Genomic DNA, 25,940 nt, shown 5'->3' with positions numbered 1-25,940 from the left:
TGATACTTCAGTCAATGGCGCCAGCAGTCGCCGAAAAAAATCGCCAAGTGGGACAGGCCCTTAAACTCTCCTGTCTGAAGAAGGGTCCTGACATGAAACGTTGGCTTTCCATTTCCTCCACAGATGCTGCCTGACCCGTTGAATTCCTCTAATACCTTTGTTCACTATCTCTGTTAATTTGTTCAAAACTGGATAATCTGCAGAATCCATCTTCTATCCTCGTTCAATTAATTTGCGTTAAAATTTTTAAGGTGGTTACACATTTAGAACAGTCAGGGTCAGTATATGATAAAGGTCCCATGGTGTTAAAACCAAATTGGAGGAACAGCACCTCATTCTTCGCTTGGGCAGCATACAACCCAGCGGTATGACTTTTAATTTCTCTAACTTCAAGTAACCCTTGTTTTCCCTCTCTCTCCATCCCTCCCCATCTTAGTTCTCCGACCAGTCTGACTGTCCTCCTGATTAAATTTAATATTTATATGCTTCGTTGTCAGCTAACAATGATCTATTCTACATTTTCTTTGACCGTTGTCCCCTTTGATCTTTCGTTTTTACACCTTATCCTTCCATATCTCTGGGACTCCCTCAACACTGACTCTCAGTCTGAAGAAGGGTCTCGCGACCTGAAACGTCATTCATCCCTTCTCTCCAGAGATGCTGCCTGTCCTGCTGAGTTACTCCAGCGTTTTTGAGTCTGTCTTCGGGGTAAACCAGCATCTGCAGTTCCTTCCTACAGCATGAAATTCTTACTTGCTTCATGTTAAATGGTTCACCTGCACCAACCAGGTCTTAGCCATTTTGGCGTTCAGACTCTCCTTTTCCCTCCTCCACCCTATTCATCCTCCCAGTTCCACTGTTCACACCCTTACATCCCTCCGTTATCACCTCTTCCACAGCCAACAATGGACCATTGTGGGCTCCACCTTTCCATCGATCATCGGGGCCGGCTCTGGTTCGTTCTGAACCTTTTCATACCTCTAGTTTCACCTCTCCCCCGACTCTCAGTCTGAAGAAGCAGGGTCTCGACCCGAAAAGTCACCCTTCTCTCCAGAGATGCTGCCTGACCCGCTGAGTTACTCCAGCATTTTGTGTCTATTTTTGTTATAAACTAGCATTTGTAGTTCTTAGTTTCAGCATCTATAGTTTAGTTCAGAGATACAAGGCGGAAACACCAAGTTCGGCCCACCAAGTCCGCACCGTCCAGCGATCCCCGCATAGTAACACTATCCTGCACACACTAGGGACAATTTTACATTCATACCAAGCCAATTAACCTACAAACCTGTACGACTTTGGAGTGTGGGAGGAAACCGGAAGATCCCGGAGAAAATCCACGCGGTCACGGGGAGAACGTACAAACTCCGTACAGGCAACACCCGTAGTCAGGATGGAACCTGTGTCTCAGGTGCTGCAAGCGCTGCAAGGCAGCAACTCTACCGCTGCGCCACTGTGCCGAACCTCTCCTGAGGACATAGATAGGCGACGTTTAGGGTTGGGACCCTTCTTCCGTGAATCAATTCCATTCATTTTTATTTTTTAACCCCTCTCAACCTACACTCACATTTTATTACCAAGTGCATTTTCTGCTCTTCTACGGACCAGGCCTTAGCTTTTAAAGTTAGGACGATTGCCTTCATTTTTTTACGACCCCCGCTAACAATACTGTTTTGTGTCTTTACACTGAGACATTAAATGGATGAGAAATGGATGAAAGATGGATGGTGATGGTGACCCGATTCCCAGACACATATTGAAGATGAGGAGTTGCGTTTCCACCTTGGTAGTAGGTACACTCGTTGTCTGGGTTGTTGTTGGTGTCCATGTCCTGAAAAGAGGCACTAAATGTGGTTTTGTCCAAGTCACACTGGTACGAGGGAACGCCCCCCTCTTCATCCTGCTGTAGAGAAGGCTGCGGACTAACTTTCTTCCCGAGGACCTTGAGGGAAGAGTTTCTTTCGGGGATGTCAGGAAGCAGTTCGGTGATGAGCCGGTGCAAGATGCTGTTGTCGGGTAAACTCCCCCGTCTCTTCTCCGCTTTGATGTGGTCGTAGATGTCTTTCAGTGCAGAGTCCAAGGCTTCGAACACCGACTTTGATTTCGGCTTTTCCTTTCTCTTCTGGGCGGGCACGGCCTTTTTCCTCCGGAAAGGCACGGGGCTGACGAGGAAGGCGAGCTTGGCGAGGTTGGGGTCGGCTTCGGGTTTCTTGGGCGCCCGCTTCTTGTCTTGGCTCGTGGCCCTCTCGTGCTTGAGCATGGTGGTGACCTGGTGTAGGAGGCCGGACCCAGTGGTTTCCACCTTGTAGTTGTCTGGGTTGTTGTTGGTGTCCATGTCCTGATAAGAGGCACTAAATGTGGTTTTGTCCAAGTCACACTGGTACGAGGCAACGCCCCCCTCTTCATCCTGCTGTAGAGAAGGCTGCGGACTAACTTTCTTCCCGAGGACCTTGAGGGAAGAGTTTCTTTCGGGGATGTCAGGAAGCAGTTCGGTGATGAGCCGGTGCAAGATGCTGTTGTCGGGTAAACTCCCCCGTCTCTTCTCCGCTTTGATGTGGTCGTAGATGTCTTTCAGTGCAGAGTCCAAGGCTTCGAACACCGACTTTGATTTCGGCTTTTCCTTTCTCTTCTGGGCGGGCACGGCCTTTTTCCTCCGGAAAGGCACGGGGCTGACGAGGAAGGCGAGCTTGGCGAGGTTGGGGTCGGCTTCGGGTTTCTTGGGCGCCCGCTTCTTGTCTTGGCTCGTGGCCCTCTCGTGCTTGAGCATGGTGGTGAACCTGGTGTAGGAGGCCGGACAACGGCCCTTGCAGGAGCTGAGGTGGTGGTGGTGGTGGGGGCCCGAGCCGTAGATGCTCTCCGAGGACGTGAAGGAGTAATGGTCCAGGTCGCTCTCGCTGCAGAAGGATGAGCCTTCCACCGGCATGTAGTCGCTGAGATCAGACACCCCCGCCTCATGATCGCTGTCCAACTCGGCGCTGTCGAACCTGGAAGCCAACCTTGGCCCGCCCTCGTTGGTCACCTTGATGTGAATGGGCATCATTGCCTTGGACATGCGGTACTGCTGCTGAATTGTCGACAGCTTCCTGCCTTGGTTTTCCTCGTCCAGTAAAGACTCGATGGACAGGCGACGCCTGGGGACGATTCTCAGACTGGGGGCCAAGTAGGAGGCTTCCGATAAGATGGCTTTGTCCAAGTTGGGCATGGACTTTGACTTGATCATTTTCTCGAACTCGGAGATCCTGGTGGGCACCATGTCGCGCGGGACCTCGCCGGGCAAATCTTTCCCGTCCGAGAGGATGCCCCTGCGCTGCTCCTGCTCGTACTGCAGCACCCGGGACTTGACCGTGCAGATGACGTCTGGGTTTGTCAGCTCCCGCCGGTTGATGTGGTGCATCTTCCTGTAGAGCTTCAGGAAGCCCTTGCCGCCACGCGCCGACTTGCACCGGGAGCGGGCGCGGTGGGGCGGGCCGGCGGCCTCGGCGCCATGTGGCGAGAGCCAGCTCCGGGAGCATCCTCCCTTGGGCTGCGCCTCGCACAGCAGCGACACCATGCTCTCCGACTTGGCCTGCCCCTCGCCAACCTCCTCGTAGTCGCTCTGCAGGAGGTCGTCGTAGCTGCGGGACTTGGTCTTGGGCGACGTCCCCTCGTCGGCGCTGCTCCAAGCCTCCGCGTTTTGCCGGTTCAACTGCCAGCCGTTCTTGAAGACGACGGACCTCTTTGGGCTGGGCGTGATCACCACCAAGGGCTGGCCAAGGCGGCCACCGTAACCTAACTCGGGAGAGGAACTCTGGTTGTGCAGTGCATAACTAACTCTGCTAACATCCCCATCTTTCAGATCCAGAGAGAGCAGCATGGTGAAAGAGAGACAATGGCAGAGTTAACTAGACATTCAAGGCAGTGTTTCAGTAGCAGAGAACAGCAGTAAGAGAAGCAAAGCAGCAGGAAAAAGACAACATGCACATAACCACTCACTCATTTCACAACCCCCGTGAAATACAGGCAGCAAGATGTTGGCTTCGGCATTACCTTTGGCGTTTAACCTCTCCAAACTAACAAGCAGGACACACAGATTAGGTTTGTTCAACATAAGTTCAGCTGTTTTAGGAGCAGAATTAAGCCATTCGGCCCACCAAGTCTATTCCGTCATTCAATCTTGGCTGATCTATCTTTCCCTCTCAAACCCATTCTCCTGCTTTCTCCCCACAACCCCTGACACTCATACTAATCAGGAATACATCTATCTCTGCCTTAAAAATATCCATTGACATTGATAAATTCCACAGATTCACCACCTTCTGATTAAAAAAAATCCTTCTCATCTCCTTTCTAAAGGTACATCTTTTTATTCTGAGGCTATGGCCTCTAGTCCTAGATTCTCCCACTAGTGGAAACATCCTCCCCACATTCCAAATTAAATTTATATTGGAGGTGGCAGAGGGTGGACTTAAGCAAAATGGTCCAATAGGCAATAGACAATAGGTGCAGGAGTAGGTCATTCGGCCCTTCGAGCCAGCACCGCCATTCAATGTGATCATGGCTGATCATCCCCAATCAGTACCTCGTTCCTGCCTTCTCCCCATATCCTCTGACTCCGCTATTTTTAAGAGCCCTATCTAACTGTCTCTTGAAAGCATCCAGAGAACCTGCCTCCACTGCCCTCTGAGGCAGAGAATTCCACAGACTCGCCACTCTCTGTGAGAAAAAGTGTTTCCTCGTCTCCGTTCTAAATGGCTTACCCCTTATTCTTAAACTGTGGCCCTTGGTTCTGGACTCCCCCAACATCGGGAACATGTTTCCTGTCTTTAGTTTATCCAAGCCCAATTCCAAATGGAATTCCAAATGGAATTTAAACTGGAGGTGGCGGAGGGTGGACTTAAGCAAAATGGTTCAGCAATACAAAAATAGGAACCTACAATATGAACACGAACCTCCAACCTGCAAGCTGGATAGGGTGCAGAGCAGATTCAAGAGGATGTTGCCAAGCCTCGATGGGAATGTGCTAAAGGGCAAGAAGGCTTTCGGTACATTGGATATCATGAGTCAGGGTGTTGGGTATAGAAATTTGGATGTTAAGTTACAGCTGTACAAAAATGTTCACGAGGCCGCATTTGGAGTATTGCGTTCAGTTTTGGTCAACTTGCCGTTGGAAGAAATTTGTTATGCTGGAAAGGATGCATAGAAGTTTTACGAGGATGTTGCCAGGACTCGAGGGCCTGAGCAGTATTCGCTGGAATTTAGAAGGATGAGAGGGTATCTTATAGAAACATGTAAAATTATAAAAGGACTGGACAAGCTAGATGCAGGAAAAATGTTCCCAATGTTGGGCAAGTCCAGAACCAGGGGCCACAGTCTTAGAACAAAGGGGAGGCCATTTAAAACTGAGATGAGAAAAAACTCTTTCACCCAGAGAGTTGTGAATTTGTGGAATTCTCTGCCACAGAAGGCACTTCTCTGGATTAATTTAAAAGAGGTTTTTTTAGACAGAGGTCTGGGGGCTAGCGGAGTCAAGGGATATGGGGAGAAGGCAGGCACGGGTTACTAATTGTGGATGATCAGCCATGATCACATTGAATGGTGGTGCCGCCTCGAAGGGCCAAATGTTGGCCTGCTCCTGCACCTATTTTCCATGTTTCTATGAGAGGTTGAGCAGGCTAGAACTCTTTTCCTTGGAGCGCAGGAGGATGAGCGGTGATCTTATTGAGGTGTATAAGATCATGAGAGGAATAGAAAGTGTAACAGAGTCTTTTACCCAGAGTATGGGAATCAAGTACCACAGGTTTAAGGTGAAGGGGGAAGATTTAATAGGAACCTAAGAGCAACTATTTATACACACGGGGTGGTGGGTGTATGGATCGTGCTGCCAGTGGACATAGTTGGGGCAGGGACTATCACAAAGTTAAAGAAACTTTTTGACAGGTACATGGGTAGGACAGGTTTGGAGGGATATGGGCCACATGCAGGCAGGTAGGACAAGTGTAGATGGGACATGCTGTTTCCACGCTGTATGACTATGAATATGGAAATGTATGAAGTCTTAGGAAGTGCATTCCCCCCTCTCCCACCTCCAACCCAAATGTCCCTCAGCAATCAGTACAAATAGTGTACATGTGTGTAACACTGGCTAAATATTTACTCTTTGCATTGTCGCCTTGAGCTCACTATTAGAAGACAGAGTGCTGGAGTAACTCAGCGGGTCAGGCAGCATCTCTGGAGAACATGGATAGTTGACGATTCAGGTCGAGACCTTTAGTCAGTCTGAAGAAGGGCCCCGATCTTCAGTCACCTATCCATTCTCTCCAGAGATGTTGCATGACCCGCTAAGTTACTCCAGCACTATGTGTCTTTTTTTGTAAGTATCTGCAGTTCCTTGTTTCTATATTTTGTCCTCACTATTGTTTGATTTATTCAAATTACACCCGGGCGAAGTCTGGTCAATGACAACAGACAATAGACAATAGGTGCAGGAGGAGGCCATTCGGCCCTTCAAGCCAGCACCGCCATTCAATGTGATCATGGCTGATCGTCCCCAATCAGTACCCCGTTCCTGCCTTCTCCCCATCTCCCCTGACTCCGCAATCTTTAAGAGCCCTATCTAGCTCTCTCTTGAAAGGATCCAGAGAACCGAATAGACAGAATGCTTCAGAATTTTCACGTGGGCAATCTGTGCAGTAGAAGCCAAATGATATTTAAAATTTGCTTGGCGTCTACGCTGGTGGTGAGCTGAACCTGTCACGCCCCCTAGTGGCCTATTAGGTTGCACAACACTTTAACTCCCCCTCCCATCCCCACACTGATCTTTCTGTCCTGGGCCTCCTCCATTGTCAGAGTGAGACCCAACGCAAATAGGAGGAACAGCAACTCATATTTTTCTTGGGCAGCTTACACCCCAGCGGTATGGACATTGACTTCTCCAACCTCAAGTAGCCCTTGCTTTCCCTCTCTCTCCATCCCACCCCCACCCTAGTTCACAGACTAGTTCCACTGTCCTCCAGATTAAATTTTACTGATTGTCTGCCTCATTGTCACCTTCCCCTCAGATAACAATGATCAATTTTAAGAATAAGGAGTAAGCCATTTAGAACGGAGACGAAGAAACACTTTTTCTCACAGAGAGTGGAGTCTGTGGAATTTTCTGTCTCAGAGGGCTGTGGAGGCCAGTTCTCTGGATGCTTTCAAGAGAGAGCTAGATAGGGCTCTTAAAATAGCAGAGTCAGGGGATATGGGGAGAAGGCAGGAACGGGGTACTGATTGGGGATGATCAGCCATGATCACATTGAATGGCGGTGCTGGCTCGAAGGGCCGAATGGCCTACTCCTGCACCTATTGTCTATTGTCTAAGTGAGAAACATCATCAGATTGGAAAACAGGTTGCTTGCCGTTTAGCTTCATACTAAGGCAGAGACTTTAAATGTTTCTTCAGAAAGGTACAAGAAACATTATTGTTTTGGCTGTATCTACATCCCTGATCCTTATTCTATCCAAAGGTTCAGGGAGACAGACCTTTCAGAACAAAAGTAAATGCAGCAACGCAAGCCTCGCAGGTTTACTGAACTGTGCAAGGTCTGGAGAGAGTGGATATGGAGAGGATGTTTCCACTAGTGGGAGAGTCTAGGACCAGAGGGCGCAGCCTCAGAATAAAAGGACATACCTTTAGAAAGGAGATGAGGAGGAATTTCTTTAGCCAGAGGGTGGTGAATCTGTGGAATTCATTGCCGCTGATGGCTGTGGTGGCCAAGTCAATGATATTTTGAAGGCAGAGATAGATAGATTTTACTTCGGAGTCACGTGAGTGACTACGTGAAGAACCCACCCAGCGCGCAGGCGCGGCATTACGTCAGCAGTGCAACAGCGGCAGCAGCTGGAGCCAGGCTCTCCAGCGGCAGCATAAAGTCAAGACCTCAGGTAAGTGCCTTTTTTGTGTTACAGAGTCGCTCAACGGTGGAGAATATGGCCACCAGAAAGCGACCAGCCAGAAGGACTGCCTGCCCTACTCCACCCGAGGAGGGGTCCATAGCTGGGCGGCAGCCACTCGTAGCGGAGGAGCCATTTCAACGCTCCCGCTCACCCGACACCGAGCCGCCCCCTGTGCTGCCGATATCAACGCCCCGCACAGGGAGGAAGGCTACCCATAAAACGGACCGGCCGGTGTCCTCCGAGTCGTCGGAGGAACGGGAACGCTCTCCACCGCCGAAACGGGGAGACGCCCGCATCAGCTGCATGAGGCAGCTGTTGGAACAAATGATCGATGAGGAGATGCAGGCTAGGCATCTCCCAGGAGGACGGGCTTTGGCCTCCTCCTTACCATCTCCACACCCTTCTGTACCCTCTATGTTCGAGGGCAGTAAGGGAGGCCAGGACTGGGCTGGCCTATCCCAAGGGCAGGCGGAGGACAACATCAGTATGCCGGGCGTGCTAGAAGAAGAGCTACTGGGTGTAGTGGGTCGGTACGCTGCGCCCCCAATGACCGGGATGGTACTACCACCTCGACTGGCGGCCAGCATCAATAGGCTTTCCAACAAGCCGCTGCTGGAGAAGGTCGTACAGCAGGCCCTTGAAACCTATACAGCGCCAGAGAATTGCGAGGCGCTGCGGGTGAAAACAGTCAACGGGCAAATATGGAACCAGCTGGGGCAGCAGATAAGGACTCACGAAGTAAAAATGCAGCGGGTCCTGAAGCTCCACTCTGCAGCCGTCACCGCCTTTGCTCGGTCCGTCGGGAACGAAGAGCCTTCCATACCCCAGCAGGATGCACTGGTGCTGATGTGCAACACCACGTACGAGCTTAACAGCCTACGGCGGGATAACATCAGGCCTGCCCTCAATCCAAAATACGCAGGCCTCTGCAAAGCCCCAGCGCCCGAACGGGAGGCGCTGCTATTTGGTGCAGACCTGGCCAAAAAACTAAAAGAGCAGGGTGAAGACACCCAGTTGGCAGCACGCCTCAGCATCCACCAGCAGGTACCGAGCTGGTGAAAGCCTGGTGACCGCCTCCCACTACCCCCAGAGCTCTTTTTTAGAGCGGGGCCCAGGGCGGAGCCGTGGGAAGATGCGCCGCCCCACCGCAGCACCAACACGGACAACCTTGGGCCAAACCTACCGAAAACGGCCCCACAAATAAACATGGAGGTAGGTGGGTCTGGTTCCTGCCAACATGCACAGACAAAGGGTGTTGTATTAACGGGAGGACGTTTGAGGTTCTTCAAGCATGTTTGGTGCTCCCTTACTAACAATAAGTTTATACTCAACAGTATCAGTGGATACAAAATTGAATTCAAACCAGGCATAGAACCGCCAGTTCAGCACATGCCCCAAAGGGTATTCCTTCCCTCAGCAGTTGAGAAGGTAGAAGGACAAGCTGAACTAGATCGGCTCGTGGCTAAAGGCATCATAGAAATGACCACACACGAGCCGCAAGAATTTGTATCAAATATTTTTCTCAAATCCAAAAAAGATGGTGGATGTCGCATTATTATTGATCTGACGTCACTTAATCAGTCTGTTGAGTATCAACATTTCAAAATGGAGACATTTGTCACTGCCAGACAACTGATCTCCAAGGGATACTACATGGCAAGCATAGATATCAAGGATGCTTACTATTTGGTACCCATTCATAGAGATTATTACAAATATCTGAAATTTATCTGGATGGGCCAGCTATGGCAGTACAGAGCCTTGCCCAATGGTTTAACGACAGCTCCCAGGTTATTTACAAAAATTCTCAAAGTGGCCATGAAAAAATTGAGAGAACTAAAACATTTAGTCGTGGCCTATCTGGATGATGTTCTCATATTAGGGAGAACAAGGGAACTAGCTGTCGCAGGAGTTTTAGCCACTAAACAACTCCTTGAAACTTTGGGATTCATCCTTCACCCAGATAAATCAATATTGGAGCCTACTACTAACATGGATTACCTAGGCTTCACTATTGACACTGTCCATATGACTGTCACTCTGCCCAGAGACAAAAAAGTTTCACTCATCGAAGCTTGTAACCATTTAATTGCTACACCGCAACCAAGGATACGGCACGTAGCCAGAGTCATTGGCTCCATAGTAGCAGCATTCCCGGCTGCCCAACATGGGCCCTTGCATTATCAAAATTTGCAAAGAGCAAGGACTCATGCATTACGTCTTAATAGGGGGCATTATGACCGCAAAATGGAGTTACCCACTGAAGCCAAATCAGAACTTCAGTGGTGGGTTGATAATATTTGGCACAGTCACAGTCCTATCGCCGTAACCAATCCTAACATAACCATTACAACGGATGCCAGTGCTTTAGGCTGGGGAGCTACTAACTCCATAGACAGCACAGGTGGCAGATGGACTAACTCAGAGGCATCGCTACTACAATCACTGGGCATTAACTTCTTGGAAATGCTCGCCGCCTTTTATGGGCTAAAAGCATATACATCTGATATGCGGCATGTGCATGTTAGGATTATGATCGACAACACTACGGCGGTATCTTATATCCAGCACATGGGTGGCATAAAATCAGTATCATGCGACAAATTAACTGCTATAATCTGGCAATGGTGTGTCGAGAGACATATTTGGCTATCAGCTGCCTATTTACCAGGCAAGCTAAATTTAGTGGCGGACACCAGGTCACGAAAATTCAATGACAACATCGAATGGATGTTGGACCCAAAACTATTTGCTAGAATTGTCAAGCAATATGGAACGCCAGATATAGATTTGTTTGCGTCTAGACTAAATCACCAACTACCCATGTATGTGGCTTGGGAACCAGACCCAGAGGCAGCAGCGGTAGATGCCTTCACGCTGGATTGGGGAAATTTCTTTTTCTATGCTTTCCCTCCCTTCTGCCTCATCAGTCGGGTACTCCAGAAAATTCAGGCAGACTCAGCCTCCGGCATTCTGGTCGTGCCCGACTGGCCTACCCAACCATGGTTCCCAATGTTCCACGACATGGTGGTAGAGACACCTATGGTCCTTCACAACCACCCCCAATTATTGACTCACCCGGTAACTGGCATTAGTCATCCATGCCACCAAAAATTGAACCTCCTGGTTTCCAGATTCTGAACAGACCTTACCGGGGATTGGGGTTATCAGAGAGAACAATCACCACCTTGTCGGCATCCCTGCGAGTTTCCACCAAAAAACAGTACCTGATCTACATCAGGAAATGGGAACAGTACTGTCTGGAAGCAGGGACATCCTACAAGACGGCTTCGATCTCGGATGTGCTGGAGTTCCTGGCCCACCTGCACCATGACCTAAAGATGAGCTACAGTGCCATCAATACAGCTCGGAGCGCCCTGTCTGCATACCTTATGCCCATAGGACAGCATAGTGTGGGATCCCACCCTCTGGTTATCAAACTCCTTAAAGGGATCTATAACACCAAACCCCCTACACCTAGATACACCCATATGTGGGATGTAAGTGTAGTATTGTCACACCTTCGAGGTTGGCCTCCGGTGGGATCCCTGAGCCTGGAACAGTCTACTTATAAGACCCTCATGCTCATGGCGCTTGTCTCAGCTCAGAGGGTTCAGTCGCTGTATCAGTTAAATCTGAACCACATGGTGACCACCCCAGATACCATTACGTTTACCATGCCGGGGTTGGTAAAACAGAGCAGACCAGGTACATCCAACTCCCCGTTGATCTTCCGGGCATACCCTCCAGAACCTAGGCTGTGTGTGGTGACCCACCTTTATAATTATATAGACACAACCCAAACTCTTAGAGGGGGAGAGAAAGCCTTATGGGTCAGCCATAAAAAGCCTTTTGGACGGGTTACCAGCCAGACAATATCCAGATGGTTGAAACAGGTCCTTAATATGGCAGGGATTAACACAGATGTTTTTAAATCCCATTCAACCAGGGCAGCGTCCACGTCAGCAGCGGATCGGATGCAGGTTCCCCTACACCACATCCTCAGTGCAGCGGGATGGTCAAGGGAATCGACATTCCAAAAATTCTACCGTAAACCGCTGATGCAGAGGGACGTCTTTGCGGAGAGAATTTTTGAAACCGCAAATTTATGATTTAAAGCCCAGGGGAGCTATTTTTTGTTGTTCTTAATAAACATTTGTTTTTTAAAACTAACAAACTTGTTGGTCTTTAGCTACCACTTCCTCCCTCGATGATCTTTCGGCAGTGAGTGATAAAACTGTTACACGGTTTGAAATCACAGACCTTTGAAGTCTTCACGTAGTCACTCACGTGACTCCGAAGTAAAATAGTAAGATTAAACGAGTACTTACCAGTGCGAAGTTTGATCTGTATTTTATGAGGAGTTACGATGAGGGATTACGTGCCCTCCGCTCCCACCCTCATTGTATAGATCAAACTCGGACTGATGTCTCATTAATCTTTACTATCTTTACTTCAACTTGTGTCTATCTGTGATTCCACACCGCTGCTTGGAAGTATGCCGCGCCTGCGCGCTGGGTGGGTTCTTCACGTAATCCCTCATCGTAACTCCTCATAAAATACAGATCAAACTTCGCACTGGTAAGTACTCGTTTAATCTTACTATTCTTAATCAGTACGGGTGTCAGGGTTTATGGAGAGAAGGCAGGAGAATGGGGTTGTGAGGGAAAGATAGATCAGCCATGATTGGATGACGGAGCAGACTCGATGGGCCGAACGGCCTAATTCTGCTCCTATGATCTATATACTTATGTATCTACTCTCAACTTCATTAACGCAGGGCAAACAGAATCATGAGACAACCATAATTACCTCACAGCAAGGGACAGGAAAATACTGTTCTCAATCAGAGTCCTTTAGCATGGAAATGGGGGCGTTGGCACAACTTGCCCACACCGACCAAGATGCCCCATCTACACTAGTCCCACCTGCTCATGTTTTGCCCATATCATTCTATACCTTTCATAAGTTCATAAATGGTAGGAGCAGAATTCAGCCCATCAAGTCTACTCCGCCATTCAATCATGGCTGATCTATCTTTTCCTCTCAACCCCATTCTCCCGCCTTCTCCCCATGACCCCTGACACCCGCACCAATCAAGAATCTGTCAATCTCTGCCTTAAAAATATCCACTGACTTAGCCTCCACAGCCTTCCACGGCAATTAATTCCACAGATTCACCACCCTATGGCTGAAGAAATTCCTCCTCATCTCCTTTCTAAAAGTACGTCCTTTTATTCTGAGGCTGTGCCCTCTAGTCCTAGACTCTCCCTCTAGTGGAAACATCCACAGATTCACCTTTCCTATCGATATACTCATTCAACTGCCTTAGTCGATTCCCCCCGTTGTATTTAGTGTACATCAATTTGCAATAAAAGGAGACGTTTCATTCGGAACGAGGTGAAATCTCTCTGCCTGTGTGTGCTAGTTTGGCTTAAGGGCCTGTCCCACTTTCACGACCTAATTCACGACCTCTGCCAAGTTTGCCCTTGACTCATACTCGCAGCATGATCGTCACGACGCGGTAGGAGGTCATAGGTAGGTCGTAGCAGGTTGTGATGCTAGTCTTAGGCACTCGTGGCATCAAGTAGGTCGGGGTGGTTTTTCTAGCCTGATGACAAATGCCCACGAGTAAAAAAGGTGGCGAATTAGGTGGTGAAAGTGGGACAGGCCTTTTAGTGTTTAATACGTGTACCGAGTTCGACATAGAAAAGCCACTGGTAACGTGGGAGGGAACCTGAGTCACTGCGTCCACTGTGTGCTTCAAGCGAGGATCTTTTCCTTACCTTTCGCTCTGGAGGGGGAGGATGGTGAGGAGTTAGTGACGGACCTCCTGGACATTCCACTGTTCTTCTGCATCATGTGATCGCTCTGCGCTCTCTGGTGGTTCACCGACGGCTCGGACCTCCGCCTCTTCCTGTAGTCGCTCGCACAATTGTTGCCACTGAACAACGGACAGAAAGATTTGTTTAAGAAGGAACTGCAGATGCTGGAAAAATCGAAGGTAGACCAAAAATGCCGGAGAAACTCAGCGGGTGAGGCAGCATCTATGGAGCGAAGGAAATAGGCAACGTTTCGGGTACTTCGCCCAACACCTCCGCTCTGTTCGCAATAACCAACCTGATCTCCCGGTGGCTCAGCACTTCAACTCCCCCTCCCATTCCGAATCTGACCTTTCTGTCCTGGGCCTCCTCCATGGCCAGAGTGAGTCCCAGCTATAATTGGAGGAACAACACCTCATATTTCGCTTGGGTAGTTTACACCCCAATGGTATGAACATTGACTTCTCTAATTTCAGGTAGTCCTTGCTTGCTCCCTCTTTCCCCTCCCCCTTCCCAGCTCTCCCACATAGCCTACTATCTCCGCCTCTTCTTTTCTTTTTCCCGCCCCCCCCCCCCCCCCCCCCCCCAACATCAATCTGAAGAAGGGTCTCGACCCGAAACGTCGCCTATTCCTTCGCTCCATAGATGCTGCCTCACTCGCTGAGTTTCTCCAGTATTTTTGTCTACAACAGTTAGAAAGAAGTCACTTTAGTTTCAGTTCAGTTTCAGTATATTGTCACGTGTGCAGAGGTACAGTGAAAAGTTGCGTGCGATCCAGTCACCGGAAAGACAATACATGATTACAATCAGGGCGGTGAATCAATGGAATTCTTTACCACAGATGGCTGTGGAGGCCAAGCCAATGGATATTTATTAAGGCAGAGATAGATAGTCTAGATTGATACGGGTGTCAGGGGTTATGGGGAGAAGGCAGGAGAATGGGGTTAGGAGGGAAGGATAGATCAGCCATGATTGAATGGAGGAGTAGACTTGATGGGCCGAATGGCCTAATTCTGCTCCTATCACTTATGACCTTATGAGTAGGCCCCTCTCGGTCATGACTGACCATGGGTGATGCATCTTGGGCGGATGCAAGCCTGGGCGATGTCATATGGAGGACAGGCTGTTGCCCGTGCAGCTCGTCTCCCCTCTCCACGTCGCTGATCGACCCAAAGGAACAATATGATTAGTTGTAATCTGCAATTTGAGAAGGTTAAATCGGAAGTGTCAGTGATGCAGTTGAACAAAGGGGATTATGAAGGGATGAGAGGGGAGCTGGCCAAGGTAGACTGGAAAGGGATCCTAGCAGGAATGATGGCGGAACAGCAATGGCAGGAATGTCTGGGCATAACCCGGAAGACACAGGATCATTTCATTCCAAAAAGGAAGAAAGATTATAAGGGGAGTAGGAGGCAACTGTGGATAACGAGAGAAGTTAGGGATAGAATAAAACTAAAAGAAAAGATGTATAACACAGCAAAGTGTAGCCGGATGCCAGAGGATTGGGAAACTTTCATAGGACAACAGAAGGAAACAAAGTGGCAATACGGGCTGAAAAGATGAAGTACGAGGGGAAGCTGGCTAGGAATATAAAGAAGGACAGTAAAAGATTCTTTAGATATGTTAAGGGAAAAATAATAGAAAAGTCAAATGTGGGTCCCTTGAAGGCAGACACGGGTGAAATTATTATGGGGAACAAGGAAATGGCAGAAGAATCGAACAGGTACTTCGGATCTGTCTTCACTAAGGAAGACACAAACAATCTCCCAGAAGTATTGGAGGACAGAGGATCTAAGGGGATAGAGGAACTGAAAGAAATTGTCATTAGGTGAGAAATTGTATTGGGTAGGCTAATGGGACTGAAGGGAGGTGGCTCTAGAAATAGTGGATGCATTGGTGATCATTCTACAATGTTCAATAGATTCAGGATCAGTTCCTGTGGATTGGAGGATAGCTAATGTTATCCCACTTTTCAAGAAAGGAGTGAGAGAGAAAACGGGGAATTACAGACCAGTTAGCCTGACTTCGGTGGTGGGAAAGATGCTGGAGTCAATTATTAAAGAGGTAATAATGGGGCATTTGGATAGCAGTAAAAGGATTAGTCCAAGTCAGCATGGATTTATGAAAGGAAAATCATGCTCGACTAATCTTCTGGTATTTTTTGAGGATGTGACAAGTTAAATGGATGGGGAGCCAGTGGATGTAGTGTATCTAGACTTTCAGAAAGCCTTTGATAAGGTCCCGCATGGGAGACTGGTGACTAAAATTAGACCACATGGTATTGGGGGAAGGGTGTTGACGTGGATAGAAAATTGGTTGGCAGACCGGAAGCAAAGAGTAGGAGTGAACGGGTCCTTTTCAGAATGGCAGGCAGCGGCGAGTGGAGTGCCACAAGGCTCGGTGTTGGGGCCGCAACTGTTTACCATATATATTAATGATTTGGAAGAGGGAATTAGGAGCAACTCTAGCAAGTTTGAGGATTTACACAAAGCTGGGTGGCAGTGTGAACTGTGAAGAGGATGCTGTGAGAATGCAGGGTGACTTGGACAGGTTGGTGGAGTGGGCAGATGCATGGCAGACGAAGTTTAATGTAAATAAATGTGTGGTTATCCACTTTGGTAGCAAAAACAGGAAGGCAGATTACTATCTAAATGTCGTCAAGTTGGGAAAAGGAGAAGTACAACGGGATCTGGGGGTCCTTGTACATCAGTCTTTGAAAGTAAACATGCAGGTACAGCAGGCAGTGAAGAAAGCGAATGGCATGTTGGCCTTTATAACACATGGAATCGAATATAGGAGCAAACAGGTCCTTCTGCAGTTGTACAGAGTCCTAGTTGAGATTTGGAAGAGGGAATTAGGAGCAACTCTAGCAAGTTTGAGGATTTACACAAAGCTGGGTGGCAGTGTGAACTGTGAAGAGGATGTTAGGAGGTTGCAGGGTGATCTGGACAGGTTGAATGAGTGGGCAGATGCGTGGCAGATGCAGTATAATATAGATACATCTGAGGGGTATAGACTATCTGAGGGGTAGCCTGCAACCCAATGGTATGAACGTTGAAATAAAGAACTCATTTCAGCTCTAGTTTATTGTCATGTGTACCGAGGTACAGTGAAAAGCTTTTGCTGCGTGCTAACCAGCCAGCAGAAAGACAATACATGATTACAATCGAGCCGTCCGCAGTGTACAGATACATGATAAGGGAATAACGTTTAGTGCAAGGTCAAGCCAGATTGCTGGTTTATACCAAACATAAACACAAAGTGCTGGAGTAATTCTGCAGGTCAGACAGCATCTCTGGAGAAAAAAGATGGGTGATGTTTTGGGTCGAGTCTGAAGAAGGGTCCCGACCCGAAACATCACCCATCTTTTTTTTCCCCAGAGATGCTGCCCGACCGGCTGAATTACTCCAGCACTTGGTGTTTGGATGCTGAATTCTCCAATTTTAGGCCACGACATAACACTCCCATCCCCCCTTCCTCCCCTATACAGCACACCACCCTCATACACCTGGAGTCACACCTATTTCATCCCCTACTCCTTCCCTTACATCTACATTCCTTCCTCTAGCTTCACAATTCACATCAATTCTCGTCAATCCTTTTATCTCGCACCTTATGTCTTTTCATGTCTGGCCTTTGTCCAGCCAATCTGCCCCTCACCTGTATATATCTAATACCTGCCAGACCTTGTCCAGCCCCTCCTTTATTCCAGCTTTCTTTTATCCCACGACAATCAGTCTGAAGAAGGATCCCTCCACGAAACGTCACCTATCCATGTTCTCCACAGATGCTGCCTGACCCGCTGAGTTACTCCAGCACTCTGTGAAACGTCACCTATCCATGTTCTCCAGAGATGCTGCCTGACCCGCTGAGTTACTCCAGTACTCTGTGAAACGCCATCTATCCATGTTCTGCAGAGATGCTGCCTGACCCGCTGAGTTACTCCAACACTCTGTGAAACGCCACCTATCCATGTTCTCCAGAGATGCTGCCTGACCCGCTGAGTTACTCCAGCACTTTGTGTCCAGAGTCCTTTCTCAAACAGCCTTATGTTGCTGTCAAACAGTAAGACCTCCTCCAGCGGTTCATTCAGTCTCTTTCCGATTATCTCCCGAGTTACAGGAGTCAATGGCCACCGGTTACTAACCCAGTGACTCAACTATTAATGCCACCATGCGGAGAAGTATAAAGAGCTTTACTTATTGAATCTTACCTGTATGGTCTTTCCAATGTCCTTTCTATTGCTGGGTTGTAAAAAGAAGTCTGCAAGAAAGCCAATTGCAAAGAGAGGATTAGAATTGCTGTCAAGAGAACAAAGGACACTGCAAAGCCTCCCTGTGTTCAAATTTTCAAGCATTTTATAATGCATCTGTCATTTACATTGGCTTAGAAGGCAGATGCAAAGCTATGAGCACCTCATATTTCACTTGGGCAGCTTACAACCCAGCGGTATGAATATGGATTCCTCTAACTTCAAGTAACCCTTGCTTTCCCTCTCTCTCCGTCCCTCCCCCACCCTAGTTTCACTGTCCTGATTAAATTTACTGATTATATGCCTCTTTGTCACCTTCCCCACAGCTAACATTGAACCATTCTACATCTCTACACACAGAGAGCAGTCATTAGCTACTATCTGCCTCGTTGGTGGCCCTCGGACAATTTTTTGATCGGACTTTACTGGCTTTACCTTGCACTAAACGTTATTCCCTTATCATGTATCTGCACACTGTAAAAGCCCTGTCCCACGGTACGAGTTCATTCCAAGAGCTCTCCTGAGTTTAAAAAAAATCAAACTCGTGTGAAGCACGGAGAATGAATGTAGCGGGGACGTCGGAGCTCGGGGGCGTCTCTTAGCGGCTCATAACGCTAACGGCAGGTAAGCACGGGAAGGCTCGTGAAGATTTTTCAACATGTTGAAAAATGTCCACGATGGTCCCGAGTACCGACGAGTGGCTGTTACCGTAAATCTCCGCGTTCGAATCAGGGCAAACTCGGGAGAACTCTCGAATGAACTAATACAGTGGGATAGGGCCATAACGTTTTAAATGTAGCGAGGAAATACAGATGCTGGTTTACACGGAAGAGACAAAATGCTGGAGTAACTCAGCTGGACAGAGAAGGAATGGGTGATGTTTCGGTAATGTTTGTTCAGTGCTGTTCAATTCACCTCTACCCCATTGCAGACATTGGACTTTATCTCTGTAACTGATGTGCTACAATGCTGAGAACTATATTCTGCACTCTGTATCTTCCCCTTTGCTTTACCTACTGTACGAAAGATTGGCTTAATTGCGTCTACAGTATGTATCTATTCTATCTATGTCAGCCTAACTTGCCCATACTGATCAACATGTCCCACCTACACTAGTCCCACCTGCCTGCGTTTGGCCCATATCCCTCTAAACCTGTCCTGCCTCTTGCCCGGAGTAGGGAAATCGAGGACCAGAGGACATAGGTTCAAGGTGAAGGGGAGAAGATTTAATAGGAATCCGAGGGGTAACTTTTTCTACACAGAGGGTGGGTGGATGGAACAAGCTGCCAGAGGAGGTAGTTCAGGCTGGGACTATCCCATTGTTTAAGATACAGATAGACAGGAATATGGATAAGAAAGGTTTGGAGGGATTTGGACCAAGCACAGGCAAGTGGGACTAGTGTAGCTGGGACATTGTTGGCCGATGTGGGCAAGTTGGGCCGAAGGGCCTCTTTTTACACTGTATCACTCGATGAGTCTATCCATGTACCTGTCCAAATGTTTCTTAAATGCTGCAATAGTTCCACACACCCACCAACCTTCGTGTAAAAAAAGTTCCCCTCAGGTTAAAGATATCTTTCAATTCAATTGAATACTCAGAAATAGCATGGATATTAGAAGCTCTTAGCTCAATGCTCGTCATTGACTGACGGTGACAATGTACTACTGAAACATTGTGTGCCATTGCATCATTTGAAGGCTGTTCTTCTTAGTACTGCAAAACAATAATCCCTTAATGGTACGAAGGTGCTATATACATCCAGGTCACCCTATAGAGAAAAGGAGGTCTCTATTTCAGCGTTGTGTTTTGTATGAAAGTTGTCCAGAGCTAGGGGCCACAGTTTAAGAATAAGGGGTAAGCCATTTAGAACGGAGACGAGGAAACACTTTTTCTCACAGAGAGTTGTGAGTCTGTGGAATTCTCTGCCTCAGAGGGCGGTGGAGGCAGGTTCTCTGGATACTTTCAAGAGAGGGCTAGATAGGGCTCTGGGCAAGAAAAATATGAGGTGCTGTTCCTCCTATTTGCGTTGGGCCTCACTCTGACAATGGAGGAGGCCCAGGTCAGAAATGTCAGTGTGGGGATGGGAGGGGGAGTTAAAGTGTTGTGCAACCTAATAGGCCACTAAAGGGTGCGATAGATTCAGCTCATCACCAGCGTAGACGCCAAGCAAATTTTAAATATCAGTGTAATAATTTGTGTTCTACTGTGGAAATTCTGTTAAGCTTTCAGTCTATTCTGTTCTCTGGATCCTTTCAAGAGAGAGCTAGATAGGGCTCTTAAAGATAGCGGAGTCAGGGGAGATGGGGAGAAGGCAGGAACGGGGTACTGATTGGGGACGATCAGCCATGATCACATTGAATGGCGGTGCTGGCTTGAAGGGCCAAATGGCCTACTCCTGCACCTATTGTCTATTGAATTCCAGTATCTTTTGGCTGTGAGTTATGTTCAGTCTTAAGTCTTTTAGTTGTAACGCCACAGTTTTCTGTTTTGTTAGTTGGCATATGTTGAGTTTTAGTTAAGGTCTGCAGATATATTAATGCTTGGCTTATAACACCTTATAATAATAATAATAATAATAATAATAATAATAATAATAATAATAACAAATACTTTATTGATCCCCAAGGGAAATTCAGATGTCCAGAAGCCAACAACCAACAAACCCACACATTCAGAACGAAAGCAAACAAAAAATACATAAAATACAATACGGACAGTACATAAAACCAATAAATACTTAAAAAGACCCAATAATAAACAATTAAAAGTGCAAAGCATCCCCATGCAGCCTAGCGGTCAGTGTTATAAAATCTAATGGCTGCAGGGGTGAAGGATCTCCTGAACCGCTCTGTTCTACAGCGCAGGGAGAGGAGCCGGTTGTTGTTGTTCCGTGTGCTCCTCTGACCCTCCAGAGTTTCATGGAGGAGGTGCCCGGAGTTGTTGAGGATGACCTGCACCTTGCTCCTCATGCACCTCTCAAGCACGACCACCAGGGTCCACTCCCCCCCAGCACTGAGCTAGCTCATTTCACCAGCTTGTCCAACTTCTTGCTGTTTTCAGCACTGATGTTGTTACCCCAGCAGACAACAGCGTAGAAGATGACACTTGCAACAACAGTATGGTAAAACAAGTACAGCATGTCATTGTATAACAACCATTGTGCCTAAAGATAAAGTTTTAAATATTATTACTAGATTCGTAAAACTCATGTTCATAAGTGATAGGAGCAGAGTCAGGCCATTCGGCCCATCTAGTCTACACCACTATTGAATCATGGCTGATCTACCTCTCCCTCCTAACCCCATTCTCCTGCCTTCTCCCCATAACCCCTGACACCCGTACTAATCAAGAATCTATCTATCTGTGCCTTAAAAATATCCATTGACCTGTTCCTCCACAGCCTTCTGTGGTAAAGAATTCTACAGATTCACCACCCACTGCCTAAAGACTTATCCTAAGGATTAAGAACAGTGACCCTACAGGGAGAAAAGGGGAGAGAATAGAGGACTTTGTAGAAAGTGGGAATGTTCATGAGATCCAACAAATTTATCCTCTAATTCAAGCCAAGGTATTTTATAGTTAGGTCCACGGATAACCAGTTATTCACAGTGTAATCTATAGTAGTTTAATTTAGAGATACAGCGCGGGAACAGGCCGTTCGGCCCACCGAGTCCTTGCCGGCCAGCTATCCCCGCACACTAACACTATCCTACACACACTAGGGACAATTTACAATTATACCAAGTCAATTAACCTACAAACCTGTACGTCTTTGGAGTGTGGGAGGAAACCGGAGCACCCGGAGATAAAACCCACGCAGGTCACGGGGAGAACGTACAAACTCCGTACAGACAGCACCTGCAGTCAGGATTGAACCCGGGTCTCTGGTGCTGTGAGGCGGCAACTCTACTGCTGCGCCACCGTTGTCTCATAGAAGATAGAACAGGAACAGGCCCTTCGGCCCACAGAGTCCATGCTGAACATGATGCCAAGTTAACGACTCGTCTGTCGCCTGTGTGCACATGATCTTCAGAGATGCTCCCTGAGCCGCTGAGTTACTACAGCATTTTATGTCTATCTGAGGGTGCAGGGAAGGTTTACGAGGATGTTGCCAGGACTCGAGGGTCTGAACTATAGGGAGAGGTTGAGCAGGCTGGGACTCCTTTCCCTGCACACCCTTGTGCCGATCTAAAAGCCACTTGAATGCCAATATATCGTACCCGCTTACACCACCACCCCTGGCACCTGCTGCCTGACCGACTGAGTTACTCCAGCATCTTTGAGTTTTTCTTGTAAGCCAGCATCTGCAGTTCCTGGTGTGTCTGCGCCAGTTCCATTCACCCAACACTTTCCATCTGTCTTTCTAAACTTACCCCATCCATGTACCTGCCTAAATGTTACTCAAACGTTGCCTCAACTACCTCCTCCGGCAGCTTGTTCCACATACCCCCCGCCCTTTGTGTGAAAAAGTTACCCCTCAGGTTCCTATTCAATCTCTCGTGTGTTCTCCTCATTCTCGATTCCCCTACTCTGGGCAAGACTGTCAGTACGTCCACCCGACCTATACCTCTCATGTTTTTGAGCACCTCTATAAGATCACCGTGTATAGTCTTTCCGCTGACTGGTTAGCACGCAACTAAAGCTTTCCCCTGTGCCTCGGTACACGTGACAATAAACTAAACTCAAACCCCTCATCCTCCTGCGTTCCAAGGAATAAAGCCCCAGCCTGCTCAACCTCTCCCTATAGTTCAACATTCCAGGCAACATCCTCGTAAATCTTCTATGCACCCTTAAGGGCCTGTCCCACTTACGCGACTTTTTCAGCGACTGCCGGCACCCGTCATATGTTGTTGCAGGTCGCCGAAGATTTTCAACGTTGAAAAATCCAGCGGCGACCAGAACAGGGTACGACTCTTTGGGCGACTACTCACAACCGTACAGGCTTCACCCCTTCACTCCACATGTCGCCAGGGTGTCACCAGTATGGTCGTGAGTAGTCACCCAAAGAGCCGTAGTGTCTTTCTGGTTGCCGCTGGATTTTCAACATGTTGAAAATTTTCGGCGACATGGAATGACAAAAAAGTCGCATAAGTTGGACAGGCCCATAAGGTAGATCCAAAATGCTGGAGTAACTCAGCGGGTCAGGCAGCATCTCTGGAGAGAAGGAATGGGTGATCTTTCGGGTCGAGACCCTTCTTCAGACGGCACCCTGCACCTTTTTCAAGCTTGACAATAAGGATAAAGGTAATGTTACCCCTCAGGTTCCTATTCAATCTTTTCCCCATCGACCTACGTATGTCCTCTGGTTCTCGATTCAGTTCGCACTAACCAACCTGATCTCCCGGTGGCTCAGCACTTCAACTCCCCCTCCCTTTCCAAATCCGACCTTTCTGTCCTGGGCCTCCTCCATGGCCAGAGTGAGTCCCACCGCAAATTGGAGGAGCAGCACCTCGTATTTCACTTGGGCAGTTTACACCCCAGCGGCTTGAACATTGACTTCTACAATTTCAGGTAGTCCTTGATTTCTCCCTCCTTCCCCTCCCCTTCCCAGCTCTCCCACGTCCTACTGTCTCCGCCTCTTCCTTTCTTTTTTCCCCCCCCCCACCCCGACATCAGTCTGAAGAAGGGTCTCGACCCGAAACGTCGCCTATTCCTTCGCTCCATAGATGCTGCTGCACCCGCGGAGTTTCTCCGGCATTTTTGTCTACCTTCGATTTTTTTTTTTTCAGCATCTGCAGTTCCTTCTTAAACATAAAGATAAAAGACGTTGTGGACAATGAGCCGGCAGTTACCTTCATGTTTTCAGGCAGATTATGGGGAGTGTTTTCTGGCAGGTAATCCAAGAGCGTTTTAGGAGGCTGATGACAAGCAGAGGAGAGGAGGTGTGGAGAAAGCCAGAAGGCATCAAATGGAAAAGGTGACAAGGTTAAACATGAGAGAGTAACAGCACAGAAATGAAAACAGAGTGAGAATGAGAGAGCGGAAGTGTTGATCTTTTGTGCACAATGTATTAAATCATAGGGGGAATAGATCGGGTAGATGCACACAATCTCTTGCCCGGAGCAGGGGAATTCGAGGACCATAGATAGGTTCAAGGTGAAGGGGAAAAGATATACCAGTACTTCCAATAATAGACTGTGGAAAGGGGTAACTTTTTCCACATAGAGGGTGGTGGGTGTATGGAACGAGCTGCCAGAGGAGGTAGTTGGGGCTTGGACTATCCCAACGTTTAAGAAACAATTAGACAGGTACATGGATAGGACAGGTCTGGGGGGATATGGACCAAGCGCAGGCGGGTGGGACTAGTGTAGCCGGGACATGTTGGCCATTGTGGGCAAGTTGGGCCGAAGGGCCTGTTTCCGCACTCCATGACTCTATGACTCCAAATAGAATGGGCAAAATAAATGTTATAAACAGTGGCGCAGCGGTAGAGTCGCTGCCTTACAGCGGCAAAGATTCGGGTTCGATCCTGACTACGGGTGCTGTCTCTGTATGAAGTCCCACCCCATTTCTTTTCCAGTTTTCTCCCCCCCCCCCTAAACTACAATGGATCTGAAGAAGGGTCCCAATCCGAAACGTCGCCTGACCATTCCCTGTCACAGTTGCTGCCCGACCCGCTGAGTCACTCCAGCACGATGTGTTTTGCTGAAGATTCCAGCATCTGCAGTTCCTTGTGTTTGGATAAGTGGGCGGTCATGGTGGCGCAGCGGTAGAGTTGCTGCCCTTGCAGTGCCGGAGACCCTGGTTCCATCCTGGCTACGGGCGCTGTCCGTACGGAGTTTGCACGTTTTCCCGTGACCTGCGTGGGTTTTCTCCGAGATCTACGGTTTCCTCCCACACTCCAAAGACGTCCCGGTTTGTAGGTTAATTGTTTAGTTTTAGTTTAGTTTAGAGATACAGGGCGGGAACAGGCCCTTCAGCCTGCCATGTGCATGCCGACCATTGATCACCTGTTCACACTAGTTTACTAGCTAGGGCCGAACGGTGGCGCAGCGGTAGAGTTGCTGTCTCACAGCGCCCGAGACCCGAGTTCCATCCTGACTGTGGGTGCTGACTGTACGGAATGTGTACGTTCTCCCTGTGACAGTGTGGGTTTTCTCCAGGTGCTCAGGTTTCCCCCCACACTCCAAATACGTGCAGGATTATAGGATAGTTGGCTTCTGTAAATTATCCCTAGGATCGTGTTAGTGTACGGGTGATCGCTGGTCGGCGCGGACTCGTTGGGCCAAAGGGCCTGTTTCTATGCTGTACCTCTAAACTAAACTAAACCAGACTACAAAATAGCAAAGACCGATTTCAAATTGAATTGAATTGCAAAATACAGCATGGAAACAGGCCTTTCGGCCCACCGAGTCCATGCTGACCATTGATCACCTGTTCAAAAACTAGTTTGATGTTATCCCACTTTCTCATCCACTCCCTACACACTAGGGGCAATTAAACTACAAACCAGCACGTCTTTGGGATGTGGGAAAAAACTGGAGTTCGTGGAAGAAACCCACAATGTCACAGGGAGAACGTGAAAACTCCACATAGACAGCAGTCAAGGTCAGGATGGAACCCGGGTCTCTGGCGCCGTGAGGCAGTGGCTCTACACGCTGCGTCACTGTTCCAACCGTATGAGGGAATACTTTATACAGGAATTAATGATGAATTAGCAACTTGCGTTTGCGCAGCAATCATTCCTTTGACAGTAGACACAAAACGCTGGAGTAACTCAGCGGAACAGGCAGCATCTTGGGATAGAAGGAGTGGGTGACGTTTCGGGTCGAGACCCTTTTTCAGACTGAGAGTAAGAGGAGTTGGAGAGACAGAGATATGGGAGAGTAAGGTGTGAAAACGAGAGATCAAAGGGGATGAGGGATCAAGGAAAATGTAGAACAGGTCGTTGTTAGCTGGGCGAAGGTGACAACGAGGAGAAAAAATGGTAAAGTTTAATCAGGAGGACAGTCAG

General features: G+C 48.2%; 1 protein-coding gene across 1 annotated transcript in view; it reads right to left on the bottom strand.

Annotated features, from left to right (window-relative positions):
- LOC129695217 (sorbin and SH3 domain-containing protein 2-like) overlaps positions 1-25,940 on the bottom strand; it is a 234,464-nt gene that overhangs the window by 57,462 nt on the left and 151,062 nt on the right. Inside the window, exons 14-18 of the mRNA XM_055631996.1 lie at positions 23,779-23,844; positions 17,947-17,996; positions 13,698-13,855; positions 2,597-3,825; positions 1,780-2,092 (exon numbers count right to left, since the gene is read on the bottom strand). Of these exons, the coding sequence (XP_055487971.1) occupies positions 1,780-2,092; positions 2,597-3,825; positions 13,698-13,855; positions 17,947-17,996; positions 23,779-23,844 (1,816 nt within the window). The remainder of the gene's footprint in view (positions 1-1,779; positions 2,093-2,596; positions 3,826-13,697; positions 13,856-17,946; positions 17,997-23,778; positions 23,845-25,940) is intronic.

Source organism: Leucoraja erinacea, chromosome 3, assembly GCF_028641065.1.
Source record: "Leucoraja erinacea ecotype New England chromosome 3, Leri_hhj_1, whole genome shotgun sequence".
Classification (NCBI taxonomy): Eukaryota; Metazoa; Chordata; class Chondrichthyes; order Rajiformes; family Rajidae; genus Leucoraja; species Leucoraja erinaceus.
The sequence above is the reverse complement of the archived record's forward strand: the minus strand, read 5'-3'. Positions and strand labels throughout refer to the sequence as shown.